Genomic DNA, 20376 nt, shown 5'->3' with positions numbered 1-20376 from the left:
TTGCAAGGAACACCACAGTAGAAGCTGGAAAAGGCCAGGAATCAGGTTCTTCCTTAGAGCCTCCAGAGCAAGTATGGCCCTGTCCACACCTTGTCTTTAACTTGGTGAAATTGATTACGGACCTCTGACCTCCAGAACCCTGGGAGAAACAATGTGTGCTGCTGAAAGCCACCACGTTGCGGTGGCTTGCTAGAGCAGCCAGAGGAAACAAATACACTCATTAAGTCACACATTTGGTTTGGGGCGGGGGGGGGGCTGTGTTTTCTTAATCTATGTTTTAGTTCACATTAAAATGGTGAAAAAGATAGAGAGAGAGATAGGTAGTGAGAAAGCTGATGTAAAGGTCCCTCCTAGAAAGTAGTGAGTGGAGCAGAATTCCTATCAAGACTATGGAAACACCCGGCAGAAACACCTAGGGAGCTGTTCACATATCAAGCAGGGGGTTGACTCAGAAGACCATCCAGGTCTTTTCCAGCCCAAGAAGTCATAATTCTAACATTGGAAATCGTGATGATAACTCCGATTTTGTGCTTAACCATGGTGAGACAGGACTTCCGATTTTCTAGCTGTGCACTGACACACACACACTTTTTGGGAGGCCTGGTTCCTCGTTTCTTGCTCGGGCTATCAGGCCTGCCTTCCCCTACATTTACACCAGCCCCAGGGTCACTCTCACACTGTATTTCTATAAAATGTTAAACCACGGAGGACCCTCGTGGCCCATTCTTTCTTTCCCAGGCTCCCCTTTCAAATTGCAAGTTATTATTTGTTCTGTGTACCTGGCATAATCGAATTTCCCTGTTGGTTTTTTTCTATAACCCTACATGTACCCAAGGCCTTCTCTCTCCCTCTGGTATCTTACCCTTTTCTAGAAGGTTCCTAACTCCTAGTGCTAAAAGTGGTAAAGACAACTATACTCAGGAAGTGAACGCTAATACCAGCTTGGGTGGTAAATATTTCAACCTTCCACAACATCCTAAATGATCTGCACCATGATCTGCCCATGACCTTCTGTAACAGACTGCTTGTCATATTAAGACCCACAAAAGAAAACAGTGTTATATTATGTCAACTCCTAGGAGTAAAGCAATTTGCAGAAGATCTGATGTGCTGATTAAGTAGGATGAAAGCACAGATTCCTGCAGCAAATATTTCCCATATTAGGTAAAGGCACCATGATCACGGAACATGTTAAGAAACATTCGAGAACCAGCTTTATTTTTAAATTTTGAATTATCATAATATGCATGAAACTTAAGAGTTGCGTTAAATTAAAAAAAACAAACTTACTTCCCAAAGAGAGCATCCAAAACAAAATTAAAATAATCCAAACAGTGATGGCAGATCTGAGCCAAAACCAAAGAGAAGTAGACCAGGAGATAGAAAGGCATACTTCTGATTTCTTATTTGCCTGATAGTATGAATTATGATTTGATCTGGGTAAAAGTTATGAATAAATATCTACCTGCCACACAAAAAAACCTACCCATATTCATTTCTTACAAAATGCTATAATCTGGTAAACATTTTGTCTCCAATTCTTTTCGTTACTTTCCTTGTTGGTTTTACACTACTATAACTCCAAGAAGACAGAAAGATAAATGAACTTGGGAAAAAATTCTAAATTAAATTTGAAATACTAAATTAGGGTGGCAGATATGAAATTGCAATGGCTAAAGTCTTATTTATTGACACTTTAAAGATATGGCATATACCTATTTGTGGAATAGAAATCGCTCATTGATAGCGAGGTTCAGAGGGTCCAACCCTCTGCCTCACTGTAGCCACACACCTTCATCAGCTCCCTTCCATCCCCTGTACAGTGACGCTGGACCTGTGTAACTAAAAGGCGTGTTGTGGAATCACACGAGCTTCCCCAGCAGAGGCCAAAAAAAAAAGAGAGAAATGTCTACACAGAGAGTCTGAAAAAGGCTAATCTCTTTGACCAATAGCTAAAACTATCTCCTGAGTATCAAACCAGCAAATTCAGTCAAAATTTCGGTAAAATTGTTTGAGAGCCCAGTAGACAGTAAAGAACTGAAGAGGTTTTTCACTAGTTATTTAGATCTGTGATGATGTTAATATTTCTCTATTACAAATTCAGCACAAGTACACACACACACCACACACAAAACATAAGACCAAACCACACAAAAAACATAAGACCAAACTCACCACCCTCTCTTAAAATTAACTGACATAAAAATTTTAGACCAGATAGGAGATATTAGATGGTATTTAATTCACCTGCCTCATTTTACAGAGCAAAAAACAGGTGTCTAAACCATGCATTCTCAAAGAAAGTGAAATTTGGAATTTGAAAATAGGAAAATGATCTCTTTTTTTAGGTAAATTGCATCTCTCTCTCTCTCTCTCTCTCTCTCTCTCTCTCTCTATATATATATATATATATATATATACACACACACACACACACACGACATAAACAGATATAAAGTATATTTGTGACATTAATATTTTGTTGGGGACTTATTAGGAAAAAAACATATCTAAAGAGCCTATCCTAAGAGAGTGATAATGAAAAAAGATAAAGAAACACCAGTCCGAACTTGTATGAGGGCCCAAATAGGCCAATGAAACATGACCCCTGTTCTGGTCTCCAACAAGCAATCATACAGTTTTTATCCCCTGAAATCACACCACATTCTGCACATATACCATTTATCCTTGAGAATGAAATACTGTCATGATGGGGTATAATTACTAATGATTTTAAATTAATGACCAAAATATGATTTGTAGCTTTACTGCAAGAGATGCTATTATTCCAGTAATACTGTGTACAAGTAAAAGGAAAATCAAATTTTACACATGTGGATTCTATTTATTCTTGAAAATGGGCCAGGCTGGCAGGGCTGTAGGTTGGGGGGGTGGGGCAAGGGTGGTAACAGCTGGGATGGGAGGGGCAGCTATGGTGCTTGAAGGTCTCCTGACTTAAGCAAAAGAGAATGATCAGGCTAAAAGTAATTCTTAATCTTACACTGCTTTTCATCTCCCACTATATAAAAATGTATATAATACCCTGGGGCCAGTGATAAGAGTTTCAAACTAATTTTAGACATAAGAATCAACAGAACCAACTGAGGGCACCGAATCGCATGATACACGTTTACCCAAAATGCTTGTAGTAATATTTCACTATATTTTCCCAAAAAGACAGAAAAATTAATGATAGAATCATAGGATTCTCCCAAATGATTCTAGAGATCAGTCTAAACTTCTTGGTGTACATGTGAGAAAGCAGTGTTAAAACTGTGACCTAAATTTTCCTGTTTAAATTCAGTCACACAGAGATGTATCAGGGATGTAATCCTGTTCAAGAGGTTGTTGGCACTCCAAAATAGAGAATATGTATTTTAACTGAGGCTGTAAGTTTCTTAACTTTGTAGATGTCTGACTGAAACATTATGCTGTACACCAGAAATTGACACATTGTAAACTGACTATACTTCAATAAAAAAATGCAAAAATAAATTGGGACAATTACTTAGGGTTTTCAAGTATTTGAATGTGAGAATTAGAGTATTAGCTCATGATAGATTGGTTTTTTGGGCTATATACCGGAAGACAGGGCATGGCTTCCTGGTGTTATAAATATTCCTGAATTCACATGTGACAGAAACAGAGCTACAAAAAACATGACAACCATTATCAAAAAGCCAATGCCCTGTTTCCCAAGCATAAGCACAACATTTATAATTATTGAATAAAGACAGATGTTTAAGATAAACTGGAATTTAGATTAATGAGACAATAGTTGCTAACATCTACAGCCATACAAGGAATGTGAGCTACTTCTATAAATAACACTAAAACAAATTTTTTTCCCCACAAAAAGACACTTATGTTAATCTGAAATTTCTAAATACTAAAAGAAAGTCTACAAGCTTTTGGGGTGTTTATGAAAAATATTTGAATATTTTCATATTGACGTGTTTAGGAGCAGTTTAAGAAATGCTGGCTTGGAGCAAGATCGAATTTACAGCTTTATTGCTGTCCTTCAAATAATGGGTCAAAAAGAGGAAATAAAATAACATCATAGTGGCAGTCTCAAATAAAGTGACTTTCTGAGTGGTTGACGCCAAGCTGAGATGTTGAGGCTTTGGACTGGAGGGCCACCTTTATACAACACAGAAGAGGTGGCACAATTTAGACATGAAAATAGTCCTTGAAGTACTTAATCCTTACTCCTTTATTATGGACTCTGATTCAATTACTTTTTCTTGGTATTAAGAAGCTGAAGAATATTAGAACATGAAGAAATTTCTGTGAAAAAATGCTACAGAATACTATGATAAGAGAAAAAGGAGAGGGTTCGTTGACTGTTTTTGGCTTAAAACAAGAAACAGTAAACTGACTAGTTCTTTAAAGACTTTCTAATCACCGTCATTGCTTGAAAGTAGGTCACTTCCTCCCCCTAACAGCAGAGTATGTGGGATTCGAATATCTATATACCAAAATATTAATGATTATACTTCTAAACAACAGAGACAGAAATGCTGCTGCTAATTAATTCAGGTATTCTAAATTATAATCCATAGCCATAAAGTATGCATCTAACATCTAAAATGATAAAATTTTAGCAATTTTGATGATAAAGTTTTAGCATTGCTCAGCATTCATGATTAGTTAATAATTCAAAAAAGCAATTTGAGACACAAAAGATATAAAACGCCCTGGCTGCATTTTAAAAATAATTAACCAAGTAAATGTATCAAATTAGAATCACTTATATGATTTCCAAATAAAAAGTCTTCCCAATCCCCTGCTGCAAAATCTTTCATCTAATTATGAGAGATGCTGCAATGTGATGTCCATGCAAACTAATACATTCTCAGAAAATTTCTCTCCTATCTCCCACTTTGGCCTTTCAGAGAGCAGGGAAGAGGTTCCTGAAGGTTTGTGACAACAAAGCCATTTGTCATAAGGAATCATATTTTACAGTTTCACAGGGGAGCAGGAGAGAAGTGAATGGTGTGATAAGGAAGAGGACTACGCTTGCAATTAAAAGTGTGAAATGCTAAACTCCATTATGAAGACAAATAGGAAAGTACAACTTCATTGTTGAAAACAATTTCCCTCCCATCAGTCCAAGGATTCATGCATCAATATTGTAGATGAACTGTTAATTACAAAATCAATTAAAAATTATTTCTAAAAACAGTCACGCGTCCCTGGCTCTCATGGGGGCAATTTGGGCAGAAGGTCTCATCTCACTAGGACCGCGCCAAATCACAAAGTCGTCATCCACAAGTAAGCAAAAGCAATCTGGTTTTTCATTTTTCAGCGCGGCTGAGCCCAGCCTGAGATTGATCGTCACATATGGCCCCAGAAAACAAACTGTCAATACCTTGAATGCTGCAGAATTTGAACAAATAGCCGTCCGCCCATTCAAGCCACTCATTGCATCCCATTTAACAGATTTTATTGACAGTTTCCTTCTTGTAATTAAAGGGAAAACTACTGGCCGGCAACCAAGATAAAGTTCAAAGATAGGGTCAAAACAAAAGCAGGTGGAGGGGCACGGTGTGACTGTCAATGGTACATAGCATCAGAGCTTGTTATTGACATGCAGGTATCTAAAGATCAGCACGTCATTAAGGAGGGATCTATCCTGGACTTTATGCAAATGCTGAAAGAGACTTAAGACCACAATAAAGCATCGGGAGAGGCACAAAGGAGAAAACAACAAAGCACCAACGATTTTTACTTATCAGAGGTTGCTCCCTATTTTAATACATTTCAGTTCTAATGTAAAGACCATTTATTCTTATACCTCCTAACCCTTAATGCATAGGTAATACCTTTGAGGGAAACACTCCTTTGGCAGTATTTAACTTGTAGCGAATTCAAGAACAGAAGAAAACTGAGTATTCTATGATAACCAAAATGCAAAGCATCCCTAAATATACCAATGGCAAAATTTGCATTTTCAAGTGGAAAAAATGGTTTGTGTGTGTAACTCATGCTTATTTTCACTTGTGCAAATAAGACAATTTTGTCCTGAGAGGGTCCATTTCCACTATATCTGCACAAGCTTTTGCTCTGCCATGGTTCAAGTTAGTGAATTAGGTGATTAAACGTGTCACAACTTTCAATAAACAAGTAAAATAAATAATTCCCTTTAAATTAATTTTTTCTACCTTTTCACTAGAAAGCCAGAATGATTATAATTTTGCTGACTCGGACAGGATTCGCAACTGGATCTAGCAAATCCCTGAAGAAGAAGTTCAGGGAAGAGGTAAAACTGACATAATAGGAAAACAAAACAACGGTCATGTCAATGTGCCGACCTGAATTAGCAAGCGCTATTGCTTTGAGGGTGACAAATTCTTCTTTCTCCAGCTTCATGCTCTTGTATTTCTTCACCAGCTGCAGGATGGCATTATTTAGGTCAAGAAGGCCTGCTAATTTAGACTGGTCTTCATCCATTATGTAATCATCTGCATAGACGAGTTCATCCTCAAAGGAAAGAGACCGGTACACAACACCAAGGATCAGAATTTCCATCCACGCACTCTGCAAAAGGCTCATCTGGTCGGCCAGGGACAGCGTGGAAAAGCCTGTATGAGAAGACAGGAAGAGCGAGTTACTTTAAAGCCATCATTTCATAACGCAACGTCAGTTTCACATGGTAGTCGGCGCTCAAAACTAGGCTGAGCTTTGATCAGCTGCTCTTAAAATTTCCCCTGGTCATTTTGCAAATGGCAAAGTAAAAGTCACAAACCAGCGTCAGCTTGCTGGCATTTTCTCCAGGTTTTATAGACACAGCTGAAGGGAACGTCACGGAGAAGGAGGAGTTTTGTTTTTTTTTTCTTTCTTTCACTTGGAAAGGAAATATCATGTAATCTTTAAATATACTTGATTTCTGGCAGAAGTCTTTAGAAATGTCTTATGGGAAGTCCAACATTCAACTACCTCATATCTAAAAACTACTATTGATAAACAACATAAAAGTAAAAAAAAAAAAAAGACAAAAGTAAAGGAAAACAATTTAGGCCAGACAGTACAGAGTGCAATTTGGAACTATTTCTCTGTAATAGTCACAAGCCCAGTGAGTGCTCGGTATACTTACACCCAAAAGAGCCTTCTGAATTGGATATTTCGCTCCCACTGATATTTAGCATGAATTCCTTTTTAAAATGGTGATTATTGGTATAAAAAAGGCTGGAATACTTTGCAGCCTGGCCTCCTCACCCAATAGAAAAGCCACAATTTATTCTTTATTTTTTTGTATATATCTATATATAGATATATAGATATATAGATATATAGTCAAGTGTAGTCAGTTTACAATGTTGTGTCAATTTCTGGTGTACAGCACAATGCTTCAATCATACATGAAACATACATATATTTGTTTTCATATTCTTTTTCACCATAGGCTACTACAGGATATTGAATACTGTTCCCTGTGCCATATAGTATGAACTTGTTGTTTATCTATTTTACATATATTAGTCAGTATCTGCAAATCTTGAACTTCCAACTTATCCCTTCCCACTCCCTTTCTCCCCGGTAACCATAAGTTTGTTTTCTGTGTCTGTGAGTCTGTTTTTGTTTTGTAAATAAGTTTGTTTGTCTTTTTTTTAAGATTCTACATATAAATTGATATTATGTGGTATTTCTCTTTCTCTTTCTGGCTTACTTCACTTAGAATGACAATCTTCAGGTCCATCCATGCTGCTGCAAATGGCATTATTTTATCCTTTTTTATGGCTGAATGGTATTCTATTATATAAATATACCACAACTTCTTTATCCAGTCATCTGTCTATGGACATTTAAGTTGTTTCCATGTCTTGGCTATTGTAAATAGTGCCACTATGATCATTGGGGTGCATGTATCTTTTTGAATTAAGGTTCCCTCTGGATATATGCACAAGAGTGAGATTGCTGGATCATAAGATCCAGTTATTTAAAAAGTTAAATTTGGAGGCAACGAGGTATGGTGGATAAGATACGAGCAGTGCCAGATCTTGAATTTAAATATGAGCTACTGGCTGTTTCACCTGGAGCAAGACAATGTACTTGTACTTTATTTTTTGTTTTGGGAAAATAGAAAGTAAAACCCAGCAAAATGCTAATTGATAACATGCATTCCATAAGTATAGCTATATTATATATTACTTTTTATCTGAACGATCTGGATGACTGATTCAATTCTTCACAAAAATCTGGTCTGCATTTACACAAACATGTTGAAAGTCCCTTCTGAGTTTGAGAAAGCCCATGCAAAAAAAAAAAAAAAAAAAAAAAAAGAAAAGAAAAGAAAAAAGAAAAGGAAAAGAAAAAGAAAATGTGGTTCAATAGGGAAAGATGAAGTAGTACAATTAAACCTATTGTGGAGTAAAGGTATATATTTATATCTCAAAGGGATAAAATCCAAATTCTAAAAGGAAGTCTTAGTGGAGATACCTGATGGTCAGCCACACATTTTTCCTAAAAAAGTAATGTTTCTTAAAACTTCACTTTCATTTTCAATGTTATGCCCAGGAATTCCAAAGGTGACCAACCATCTCTTTGGTCTTGAGGACAATGGTACCATGATTTAAGGTCCTGTCACCAGTAATTCTACAGAAGGAAGGAAATTTTAATAATGCAAGTTATAAAATCTATTTTTACTCCCTTCTAGACCCTCCTACCCAAATCATAAATGTCCACTGCCGCCAGCCTTCTTAGGCTCCTGCTCATGGTCATTGTTCTTGTCATTTTTATTCATAACAAACTGTTCGTATTTGGTGTGATATTAGCAACTACAGCATGACAGAGAAAAGGAAAGGATTTCCTGGCCTGTGGGAGAACACTAGTGGTTTGCCATTTGGCACCATTAACCACCAGTGTTTAATAAAATCATCAAGAGGGATTAGTCTGGCTTTTCTGAAGGGGTCTTAAGGCACATGTAAAAAGCACTTCTTTCATTATTTATCTAGCCGCTTACATATTACTTAACTGATCTTTTGGACTGGCTAAGTCTTTTTTCTCCTTTTTTTCCCATTCTGTTTTTGCAGGGGTCATTGCAATGTGGGGTTACATTAATAAATATCCTCTTAGAATTAGAGATATACACAGCTAAAGAAAACAAACTTATGGTTACGGGGTGGTGGGGGGAGGGAGAGGAGAGGGATAAATGGGAAGTCTGAGATTTGCAGATACTAACTAATACATAGATAAACAACAAGTTTATACTGTATAGCACAGGGAACTATATTCAGTATCTTGTAGTAACTTACGCTTAAAAAGAATATGACAACAAATATATGTATGTTCCTATATGACTGAAGCATTGTGCTGTATGCCAGAAACTGACACAACATTGTAAACTGACTATACTTCAACCAAAATATATTTTAAAAAAGAATTAGAGATAGAAATACTTTGAAAGGGGATTCAAAAGAGGAAAGTCACGATCTAATCCGAGCAGGTGTGGCTCCATTTGCTTTTGATTTTGAGAATGTTCTGCTTACAACCAATAAATAAATGAACCAACAATACTGGTCTTTTTTTCTACACTCCCATCCCCAGAAAAAGACGTAATGCAAATTCAAATAGCTAACTTAAGAAAAGGGACTCAGTAGGAATTTCTTTTGTAAATGAAACAGACGAAAAAATAAAGCCTCATCTTGAAAGTCATGAGCAAAGAGGGATGGGTATTTTCAGTTGGCTTTGGTTTTCTTGCTCCTTTTCCGGCTCCCAAGTAGCAGTTTTTTTTTCTGCAGCAGCAGATGGACAGAGCGCATGGCCTGCAGCGCCTTCCTGTGACAGCCCTATTCTCCCCCCAGACACCGCTGTTAGTAAATAGATTTACACATTCTCCAATCTCCACACATCTTTCTGCCGAATAATTAAAAGCAGGATGATTAGTTTATTGAGTGGAAGGAGGAACTTTTTTATTGAGGTCCATCCACGATTTTATCAGGGCCAGCACTTTTACGGTTGTCAGGAGGATGCAGGCATCCAATTTTTCTTATCTGCCTGATTAATACAAACGCTGTTTCAGGACGCATTAATTAACAGATACAAATCTACGTTCTCATGGAAGGATCAATACGGAGAAGAAAAGAGGCATCAATGTGAATTTAGTGCTGATGATGGAGAAGGCACGCTATCGACATTTACGTGCACGGAAACTTTAAAGTTGCACAGGGGCCCCTTTTGTCCCTGTGATTTACAAATTAACAATTTTTTTTCAGCCATAACAACATTTCACACATTTCTTTGGGGTTTAATTAAGCAAGAAACAATAAAATTTCATTTTTTTTAGGTTGATCCTGCAATTTGATTCTCCTATGTGGATGGCTCTGTGTGTGTGTGTGTGTGTGAGTGTGTATCCTTCCTATAAACGGAACTTTTCCCTTTACTTCTTAATGAAATAAAAAGAAGGAAAAGCGTAAGGAAAAGGTTCTCCTTTTTTGAGGGGAGTGTGTCGGGGAGGACATAAAAATGGATATAGCACAAAAGGTCTGCTTGATTGCCTTGAGTTTATTTCAAGCTGATTAGAGGGGGTGTAATTTTTGCAAAACCATAGGAAAAAGGACAACCCACACTTTGTGCAACATAAGCCTGGGCTTTTATCTCTTCTTGGTCTAGAAAGAGCGGAATCTCAACTCCTTAACCCTTTCCTACCACACCTCTGCAATCAGGAAGCTGGCACAAAGACCTCTCCTGTCCAAATGCCTGGACAGCAGTTAAACAGCCTTGTTAAGAGATGGCTGTGCTCACCTGGTCAGGAGGCTGAATGCATAATAGAGATGGTATTTCAATTCCTCAAGATTTTTCTCCCTGCCTTTTAGGAGTGCTAGCTCTATTTTTCACACATAAAGAGACATGGATGAAATATTTTTATCAGTACTCCTGAGCAAAGTATAAACACTTCAATGAGCAAGATCTCAATGAAAATACATGTTTTAATAAACGGAGTCTAAGGAATTATCTATAAACACCGCTGGTCTATTGGCGCACCCATGTTTGTATCTAAATGATAATTACCTTGTGTGCTTTTATTGGGCATTTGGTGGTGTTTTACAGCTGTGAGGCTACAAAGAAGAGGTCCTCATTGTCTATACCATTTAGCTATCTTTGGAGAGAAACCTCTTTTCCAAGTGAAATAAAATAATACTGCTTTGCGGTTGTATTGTTTGAACTTCATGTTTTGTACATTTCGGGATCTTAATCTTTGGTGTGTGACAGGTTATAGTGTTAAATGTTCAGCAGTATTACAGCTTTTTAAAATACACTAATACCATGGCACATTTTTTTCCTCCCTAGCTATGGCCAATTCCATGCCTGTCACTGGCAACCCTGATCTCTCTTCATGTCTGTCCCAGAGTCAGTGCCATTTAATGTATCTGGGGCATTCTGCTGGCAGAATGACTCTCCACCTTGACCCCCAGTAAAATAGCGTGTTTATCTGCAATACTGTGTGCTCCAAAATAAACCAGATGACAGTGGGGAATAGCATGATTTGGAAGAACTGAAAAGCTTCTCAAGAGGCAGGTATCCCTGAAGTAACCGGCTTGAAGAAAGCATGTTTTGTGCCAACCCTCTTGCCTTCTTCTGCTGGAAACTTCAGAGGTTGACAGTGGTGCTATGGGCACTTGTCAAGCACTTTTATTTTATTTTATTTTATTTTTTAGCCTGGCAAACCGATGCACTTTGCAGTCAACTTACAAAAAAGGCTAAGCATTTGAAAGTGTGAAGGGCAAAAAATATCTGACGGCTAGTCTTCAAAAATACACTTTCATTTCAGAAGGCATAAATGTTTATTTCCCAAACAGAGTGTTGACAGAAATAGGCTGCAGTGAAGGCATTTGGGTTTAACCCCTGCTAGGCATGTTCTTCTCAGCTGCTCCCTTGAAACAGAGAAAACCTTTTAAATCTTCAGGGTGTCTGTTAGTATCACATAAGCATGGCATTGACTTGCCCGCGCATGGTTTTCGAACTGTAGTTCCTCTGTCCCACCAAAAACGGACATTCTTCAACAAATAACATATGCTTAAGTTGTTATTGTGTCCTAATGACCCCCTGAGATCACAGATGAAGTGCACTGACAGAGGCTGAGGGAGCAATGAGGCATCAGCTAGATTCTTTCTCTCCCATACAAAGAAACCTGGTGTTTACAGGAACTAGGGGAGCAAAGAAGAACAATGGGGTGAGGGTCTGGTCTTAGTTAGTAATAAATACACAGCTGCATCAGCCTGGCTGGAGATAAACTTACTCTGTACACTTAAGCTAGTTGCTCTTCTCATAGAAGAGCAGACTTATCTCTTGGTCTGTGATTCGCAAAACAACAACTCTGGGGCCTGCAGTGTCTGTGTGTGTGTGTGTGTGTGTGTGTACACAGAACCTTTTTCTCTGTTTTGCTTCTCCTAGAGATGGACTCCAGGGACTAGAACTCAGTAGGGTTAGGGGCAAACAGCTATAGACGGCCAAGTACCAGAGTGAAAACTGGATTATCTACCCAGTGCTGGTTTTATTTAGACTTTTTCTTTACAAAAGATGATAATTATTATCTCTTTATTCTAACAGTATCTAAGCATTTGATACAATACCTACAATGCTGCCCTTTGACCCTTTATTCTTGGAGCCTGGTTTCAACAGTTCAGATTCAATCACAATCAGTTTGGGTGAAATGTAAGAATAACCGACAAAAATGGGATCGTTCCCTTTCTTGCCAGTCTGAGCATTTGCTTCAACATTTGTTGATCCCATAAGAAATCTGCTTCTTTAGTTCTGTTTTTCTACTCCATGCAGGGTTCACAGAGACTTTATAGAGATATCATTTTAAAATAGTGGATTCATAGGACAAATGTGAAAATCTGACAGAACCCAGATTCAAAAATTGGGTTCCATGTGGCAGAACTCACCACCATCTCTACAACTTAGCAAATGATCTGGAAAGTTGTGATAAAGTAAAGAGGTGAAGAACAGAAATGGACAGGTAGGTAGTACCTACCAGGCCAAGGCGGAATTAATCACTATTCACTGGGCTTACAGGTTCGACTGGCCCCTGAGAGCTCGTGCTGATGATGTAAATGGCCAAACAAGCTTGCAGTTAACCCACTCACGGCCACTGAAATTGAAAACACACCCCCATGGCACCGGTGAAATGCGTTCTTTAGCAATTGCTTCTTGATAACCAGTCCAGCTTGCTAGAAAAAATCAGAAGTGTAACAGCAGTTGAGGAAAGACAGTCCCAGGTGGCAGTACAGAAAAGCCTCAAAATAATGACAGAAGTTTGTCTGTTTGTTTGTTTGTTAAGTGGGTGGTTTTCAACAATTGCCAACCCACTTTGAAAAAAAAGAACCAGGGGCAGACGAATGCAAAATAAGAACGCGGAGAACATCCCCACGGAGTGTACAGCTTCTCTTTGCAAACCAACCACCTCTGAAGGCCGACAGAGTTGCTGAAACAGTTCCCTTGGTCTTTCCCAAACTCCCTCTGACCTGCCCTCAACTCTACTTCTGTCCTTTCATCTAAGCCAAGAAGAAAGACAAATTGTTAGGGAGGCGGGGCGTGGAGGTGAGTGTGGGCTGAGCTGCTTTAAAAGAGGGACATCTAATGGCTTTCTTTTCCTACAACCTGTATTTCATACAAGTTGAACACAAGAAAGTTCTGCCTGGAAAGCTCTCCTTTTTGATGTGACTAAAATCTATTTGGCCACAAAGAAAAAAAGGAAGGCAGCGCCATATAATATAGGACTCTTAAAAAAAAAATTTGTAAGAGGGCATTTTCAATTTCACTTTGGGAGAAGATGGATACTGAGGAGGGAACAGCATTGTTTTGAGGCTCCATTTCTGATTTGGAAGAAAAAGAAACTCTGCTTGAATCTGCCTTGCTCTCCCCAGCCACTGGTTGGACAGGTCAAGAAACTTCATCGTGTATTTACAGGGCACAGACCAGCTGTCCCAGGAAAATTAGTCCAGCCTGGGCAACAGACATGCGGGCACTATCTCCTTCAGGAAATTCCCAGAGCCTGCATCAAGTTCAGTCTAACGCTTGATTTAAAAATCAGGCCTCCAAAATAAACGCATGCTGACTCTGTCTTGAACTTTGGGGATCTGTAAGGCTGATAGAAATGTCCACAGACTTTTAAAGAATATGTGGGAAGCTTTTAATGTCAAATACCCAAAAGCTAAGGGTATACTTCTATTGAGTGACAGACGAGGGAAGAGGCTAGTGTGAGGAGCAGTGACCTTGAGGTCTGGAGATCTGGGTTCTAGTTACACCTATGCTACAACCAGTGGCGTTAACTGGGCCCCTGCTGTAGGTTGAATCGCAGCCCCCCACAAGCTGCTGGGATCTTAACTCCTCGTTCTGTGAACGTGACCTTATTTGGAAATAGGGTCTTTGCAGATGATCAAGTTAATAAGATGAGTTCATTAGGGTGGATCCGAATCTAATGTGACTGTAACTTCATAAAAAGGGGGCAATTTAGACACAGAGGGAAAATGATGTGAAGATAAACAGGCTGGACACCACCTACAAGCCAAGGGATGCTGGAGGCTGCCCGAAGCTGAGAGAGAGGCATGCAACAGACTCTCCCTCACAGCCCTCAAAAGGAGTCGACTCTCTGGATGCTCTGACCTCAGACTTCCAACCTCCAGAACTGTGAGACAGCTGCTGAAGCCGCCCACTGTGTGGCACTTTGTCACAGCAGCCTCGGCAAACTGGTATGGACCCACAGTTGACTCCTTATCTGTCAAACATGAAATGTGGACCAGACACCTCCATAGGGTCTTCAAGTCCCAGTGCTGCCTGATTCAGAACAGCGAGCTGAGAGCTACTCACATGAAGCACAAGGCCATGTGGGCCACAGGGAGCAGGTTATCAGAGTGGGAGTGAGGAGATCCAGCCAAGGCTGCCACCTCTGCCACCAATGAACCATGTGACTCACCTTCTCTGGTTCTTCCTTCCTCCTCTAGATAATGGGAAGCTGGGGAAAACGTTCCCACAGTTTGGGTCCAGCCCTGCATGATTAGGTTTCCACTGGTTCTACTATAACAAATTCAAACCAACGGATACTTAGCGCATCTATGAGAAGTGAAGCCCTGTGCTCAGAACCAACAGAACATACGACACAACCCCTGCCCTGGAAGATTTTACAATTCAGTAAAAGCTGATTAAAGCACAATAAAAAGAAGTAGGTGGGCCCCATAAAGAATGAGCCAAGTGAATATACATGCAGAGGAGGAAAGATCAGTGTTTGGTTGGACACATCCTCCCAAAGTTGCCCATCACTTTCTCTCCTTTTCCCCCCGTATGGTTTTGGTTCAGGCCTCCATCTTCTCTTCTGGGATAAGGGGATACCCAAATCCCTGTACATGGTACTTCCTTCTTCCAGCCTACCTGCGGCTATATGAGCATTCTTTTAAATATGAAATCTAACTACGTTATCCCACTGCTCAAAATGCTTTCTTGGTTTCCACTTCTCCTAAAGGACAAAACCGAAACTCTCTGGCACAGTATGAAATGTGTTTCACTATTTGGCGCTTCTCTCCCTTTCCTGCCACATTTCCTGAAACACCTTCCCGGTAAGTCCTCCATGTATGTCATCATGGTGACATGGTGAAAAGTCAGCCCACTCTGCCAACCCCAATGTCCACCCCCACAGCTCCACTACTTCCCAGATTAATAGCATCACCACCCCGCAGCTGTCTCACTCCTAGCCTTTTGGTGCTCTGTCACCAAGTTTTTTCTCTTTTATCAGCTGGGTTTTGTTTTTTTTCTTTTTTTCTTTTTTTGCTTCTTTTGTTGTTGTTGTTTGCTTTATATGGGGGAGGTAATTAGATTTATTTATTTATTTGTGTTTGGAGGAGGTACTGGGGATTGAACCCAGGACCTTGTGCATGCTAAACATGCTCTCTACCACTTGGGCTATACCCTCCCCCGCTCTCTCTTCTTATTCCTGACACCATGTGCATACACTCCTTCCCACCCCTACTGCCATTGTCATTGTTCCCGTGCAGCATCCAGGGGCCTTTAGAGTTGTAAGTTGTGAAACAGAGACATAAGCCAGTAAAGGAGAGGGTGTGATGATGCGCAGCCTAAGAGCTACATCTGTACCCTTCCCAGTGGGTTTCCATGTTCTCTGGGCTCTTTATAGCAGAGAACGCCTCTTCATTGCTCCTTGCTGTATCCCCAGCACTTCCAACAGTGCCCGCCACATAGCACATGCTCAGTAAACAGGTACCAAATGAATGAACGGATACAAATCCCTTAACAACTCACTGACAGGCTAGGAATAGAAGGCGAGGAATGAAGACAGCATTCCAGATACCAGCTCCCCTACACCCTAAAAATACCTGAGTATGTAACAAAAAAAGTTGCCTCATTTTTTTTTTCATAATTCAACAACTGTTTATTAAGGCACCAATTATACATAAAGCTCTTTGCCTCTAAGTGCCTACAGAGTATACAGGATTTTCTTTGCAGCCACTTAAACTCTGATAAAGCCTGGCCTAAATTTCTCAACCTCAGCCAGTTCCTTTTTAATTTGTAATTAAAGTTGATGTTTTAATCATATGCCCTAACTGCCTTCTCCTATATTTACAAATCATTGTTCACAACTGACTCCATGATAACATCACAATGACTTTTTTTATTATTTACAAGTATCTGTAATTAATTTCTCTACTCTACCTAGTTGTATAATTATTTTGACAATGTGTAAATTTATTATCTGGAGCTAGTATTTTAGTCCTTTCAAATCCTAACTTAGTTCAGGAATGAAAGAAAAAGCTCCCTGCTTCTATTTGCAGGAACAGAAATTAGTATGTCAACTATTTTTATATAAATTATTAGGAGATTCCAAAGCTAGTTTTGGTAAAGCCCGAGCAACTGATAAAGGCACTTCCTACACTTAAAAAAAAAAAAAGGCAAGCAGACTGATAAATCCTGTCTCTTTGTTTGTTTTCTTAATCATTATGGATTTCCTTGAAATCAAAAACTACAAAGAAAAGGCAATGTCCTAAAAATGTGTTCACCCACGGCAGCTATGGCACCTCCTTCTCAGGCCATTCTAGAACAATGGATTCTCGCTAAGTAAATACTCACTTGTCAGAAGTATTTGCAACATGACAGCCATGGGGCAGCAGCAAGGGAGTGAGGTGCCTTCCCACTCGAAGGCAGCAAATTAGACATTTACAAACAGTGAAGATGGTACTTGTCAGCTATGACCCTTCCCTGTGTCTGTGCAAGTAGGTGCTAATGTAATTTAAATGCCACTTAGACATGTTTCAGGTTTATCAAACTGGTTTGTACATCCATTCTTACATAATAATTTTGAAGGGGGGCCCTTTCTACCTGCTGTAGGGAACAGCATAGCTGGAGACGGCCCTATGCAAATATTCTGGGCAAAGGAAGGAGGATTCATTTAAGTTAAGAAAAAGCCGGGTTGCACATTGAGAAAATCAAGCAAGGGGCCACAAATTCATTTTTTTAAAAGTCAGGTAAAAAGTTCACATTATTTTTGTGTGAACTTTGTTTTCCATTTTTTGGTACACACTTAGCTGAGAATTTGGATTTCTGGGCAAATTATGTCTCTTGGAAACCATGATTTTTCATTAAAAAATAGAGATATGGGGAGAAACACAAGAAGTTGAATTTTGCTAATATAAATGTTCAGATCAAATACATGTTTTTTTCACAATCAAAACTTTAATAAACTAACCAATAAGTTATTAATAAAGGATGTCATTTGTCAGAATTTAGCAAGAGATCAGTGTGTGTCTAATCCTCTACAGAACTGCTGGAGAAATAATCCCAAGCATAATCCTGGGTTAACTTTGTTTTTAAACAACAACAAATTATTGGCTATTTTTTTTACTTTCCTTTACAATTTCCGGTATTTGATTTTTAAACTGTTTCTGACACCAAAATATATTTTAAATTAAAAAATGAGTCTTTGTGAGTTTTTCTTTTGCCCACCCATGAAATTTAATAACTTAAAAAAAAAAAAAAGATGAACCGTTTCTCTTGGGAACATTCAACCATTAATCTATAAATAGCAAGTTAGGCATGGCAACTTTATGTGTGACCCAACATGATACTCTGATATTGAAGAATCTAAAAGCATATTGTACACATTCGGTAAAATAAGAATAAGCTGTTATAGTGGATAAATATATATATATAAGTGTGTATATATATATATATGTATATATATATATATATATATATATATATAAAAGACTCAGTTATATATACACTATACTATATATATATAAAACTACATATATGTAAATACATATGATAAACTCATCCTAATCTGATTTTGGATTAAATGCTACCTATCCAAGGAAGGTAGGTGTTCAAAGTTTCTCCCAATGCACCTGCCTGCATTAATAAAAGCAAAGTTGCTGGCTTTAAGGCTCAGGGCATCTAGTCAAAGGAGACTCTTAGTTACCATTTTCCTATTTGCAAAGGCCACACCTACAGACACAGGAACACACAGAATGATGTTGGAATTGTGTAAACCTGGGTGATTTCACCTAAAAATCTGAAAATTTCATTTCAGCTAGCAAATTTAAAAACATAAAATAAAATAGAGAATTGTGATCATCTTGCTTGCTTTCACTGAAATGACCAAGAACTGATTCTCTCTGGATCTCTAAGAGAAAATCACCCATAACTTCTATATTCATTTTATATAACATGCCTTCAAATCTTTTCAAATTTACCCCCTAATTGGTCCCTTGATATAGAAACACAAATTCCAACAAGAGCACTAATTATTAGAGACTTGCTGTTTGTGGAATTAACATTAATATCCCCCTTTATCTTACTTTTACTATCTACAAGTAAAACAGGAAAAAAAAAAAAAGAAAATCCTTCAGGTGTGCTTTTCTTGATTTTCCCCAGGTAGAAAGATACTATAACTCAGTGTCTCCAACATATGCCTTAGAAGGAGGAAAGGCAGAAAAAAAAAATCAGGCGGTCTTCTGCATAAACCCAAGTTAAAGGATTTACAGCATAGGCCATTAAAAACAAAGTGTCATATGTATTCATGAAAGAACGCAGAAGAAATATGTTATCCATGAGATGCATGTCACAGATATGAAATTATAGCACACTGACCCTGAAACTCCACATTCAAATAATATTAGAAATCCTCACTATTGATGCTTAAAGACCTGGGCATAATTTGTGCTCTGGACAGCATGGAAAAACAGCTTCTCTGAATTTCTAGCCCTGAGAGCTCAGTTTAAAGTCAGACTCCCACACTATTTTTCTCTGGGGCTAATGAAGATCTGTTTACGAATATTTACTCCCAAGTTCACGGCTGGTGTTTGCTGGCTCAAGCAGAGCTAAGTCATTATGGCTTGGCATACGATCCGCTGGGAGGCTACCAGCTATCTTCTCATTGACAGTAGAAGCAACCCCTTCGATTCCTCTCTCCCTCCCCTTCCTCCTCTCTACACTGCCCCCAGTTTGGATAACGGGCCAAGTTAAAATGAAACCAAAAACCAAAAATGTGAAACAACACAGCTCTTGGAATTCCTCGACCACATGAATGCAGAATCGTTATCAGTCGTGAAATGCTGCCTGTCCTATTTACTAGGGATACACAACGTACAAGCCAAACCCGTGCCTCCTACAATAACTCTTTCGAGACACTCTTCCATTCAAAGGTAGAAGAGGGAAGGGAGATGGAGCTGCAGCCACAGGCTCTCACACCCTAATTCCTCTCCTCCCGACATGAACCAGAGCACCCACCGCACTGCCTCGCAGTCTCCCTGCTCTGCTCTGCTGGGAAGGATTTATCTCCGTCTCCCACCTCTCCTCTGGGCTGCAACCAGTCCTTTTCATGTCCCTGAGATCCTGCAAATAGATCCAGGAAATCCTAGAAATGCCTATATTAGATTGATTCAGGGAAATAAGCAAAGGAAAATAGTAAGGGTTACCGTCCACGGAAGAATCTACTTGGAAGTTGCCCTGTTTCCTAACTCCACCTGAGGAGCATTAAGGCTACCTCTGCAGGCAGAGACTCTGAAATGTCTGCAACAGTCCAAAATGAAAGGGGGGAGGAAAAAAAGGAAGAGGAAAAAAAAAAAAGCTGCCTGATTCTAATACACCTAATTAGCCATCGGCAGACTCTTAATTGCATACATTAGGATGATTCCATAGTGGAGATTAATTCTAAATATACCCAAGCAGCTGGTTAAGATGCCATGGATTACAGTGTGGACTGTACTTTTCCACTTAATTAGATATCAAAATTAAGCAGCAACAAGCATTTTGACATAACGGGGATCAAGCCGCTGCCTGGTATCCCAGAGCTACACTAAAGTGACCGCTAAACAGAGCCGCACAGATGGAGAGATATTAAATGCCGCACTGGAAAGTAATTTCAAA

The 20376-nt window shown here is 39.0% G+C and overlaps 1 protein-coding gene across 3 annotated transcripts in view; it reads right to left on the bottom strand.

Annotated features, from left to right (window-relative positions):
* The window catches only part of ESRRG (estrogen related receptor gamma), a 519140-nt gene that overhangs the window by 9511 nt on the left and 489253 nt on the right, over nt 1–20376 (bottom strand). For 2 of the 3 annotated variants that reach the window (XM_072948734.1, XM_006203648.4), the window contains exon 6: nt 6315–6584. In XM_072948734.1, coding sequence (XP_072804835.1) covers nt 6315–6584 — 270 coding nt within the window. Of the gene's footprint in view, nt 1–6110; nt 6585–20376 lie in introns of all 3 variants that reach the window. The other variant, XR_012063582.1, reaches the window with a different exon arrangement.

This window comes from Vicugna pacos, chromosome 23 (genome assembly GCF_048564905.1).
Source record: "Vicugna pacos chromosome 23, VicPac4, whole genome shotgun sequence".
Lineage (NCBI taxonomy): Eukaryota > Metazoa > Chordata > Mammalia > Artiodactyla > Camelidae > Vicugna > Vicugna pacos.
The sequence above is the reverse complement of the archived record's forward strand: the minus strand, read 5'-3'. Positions and strand labels throughout refer to the sequence as shown.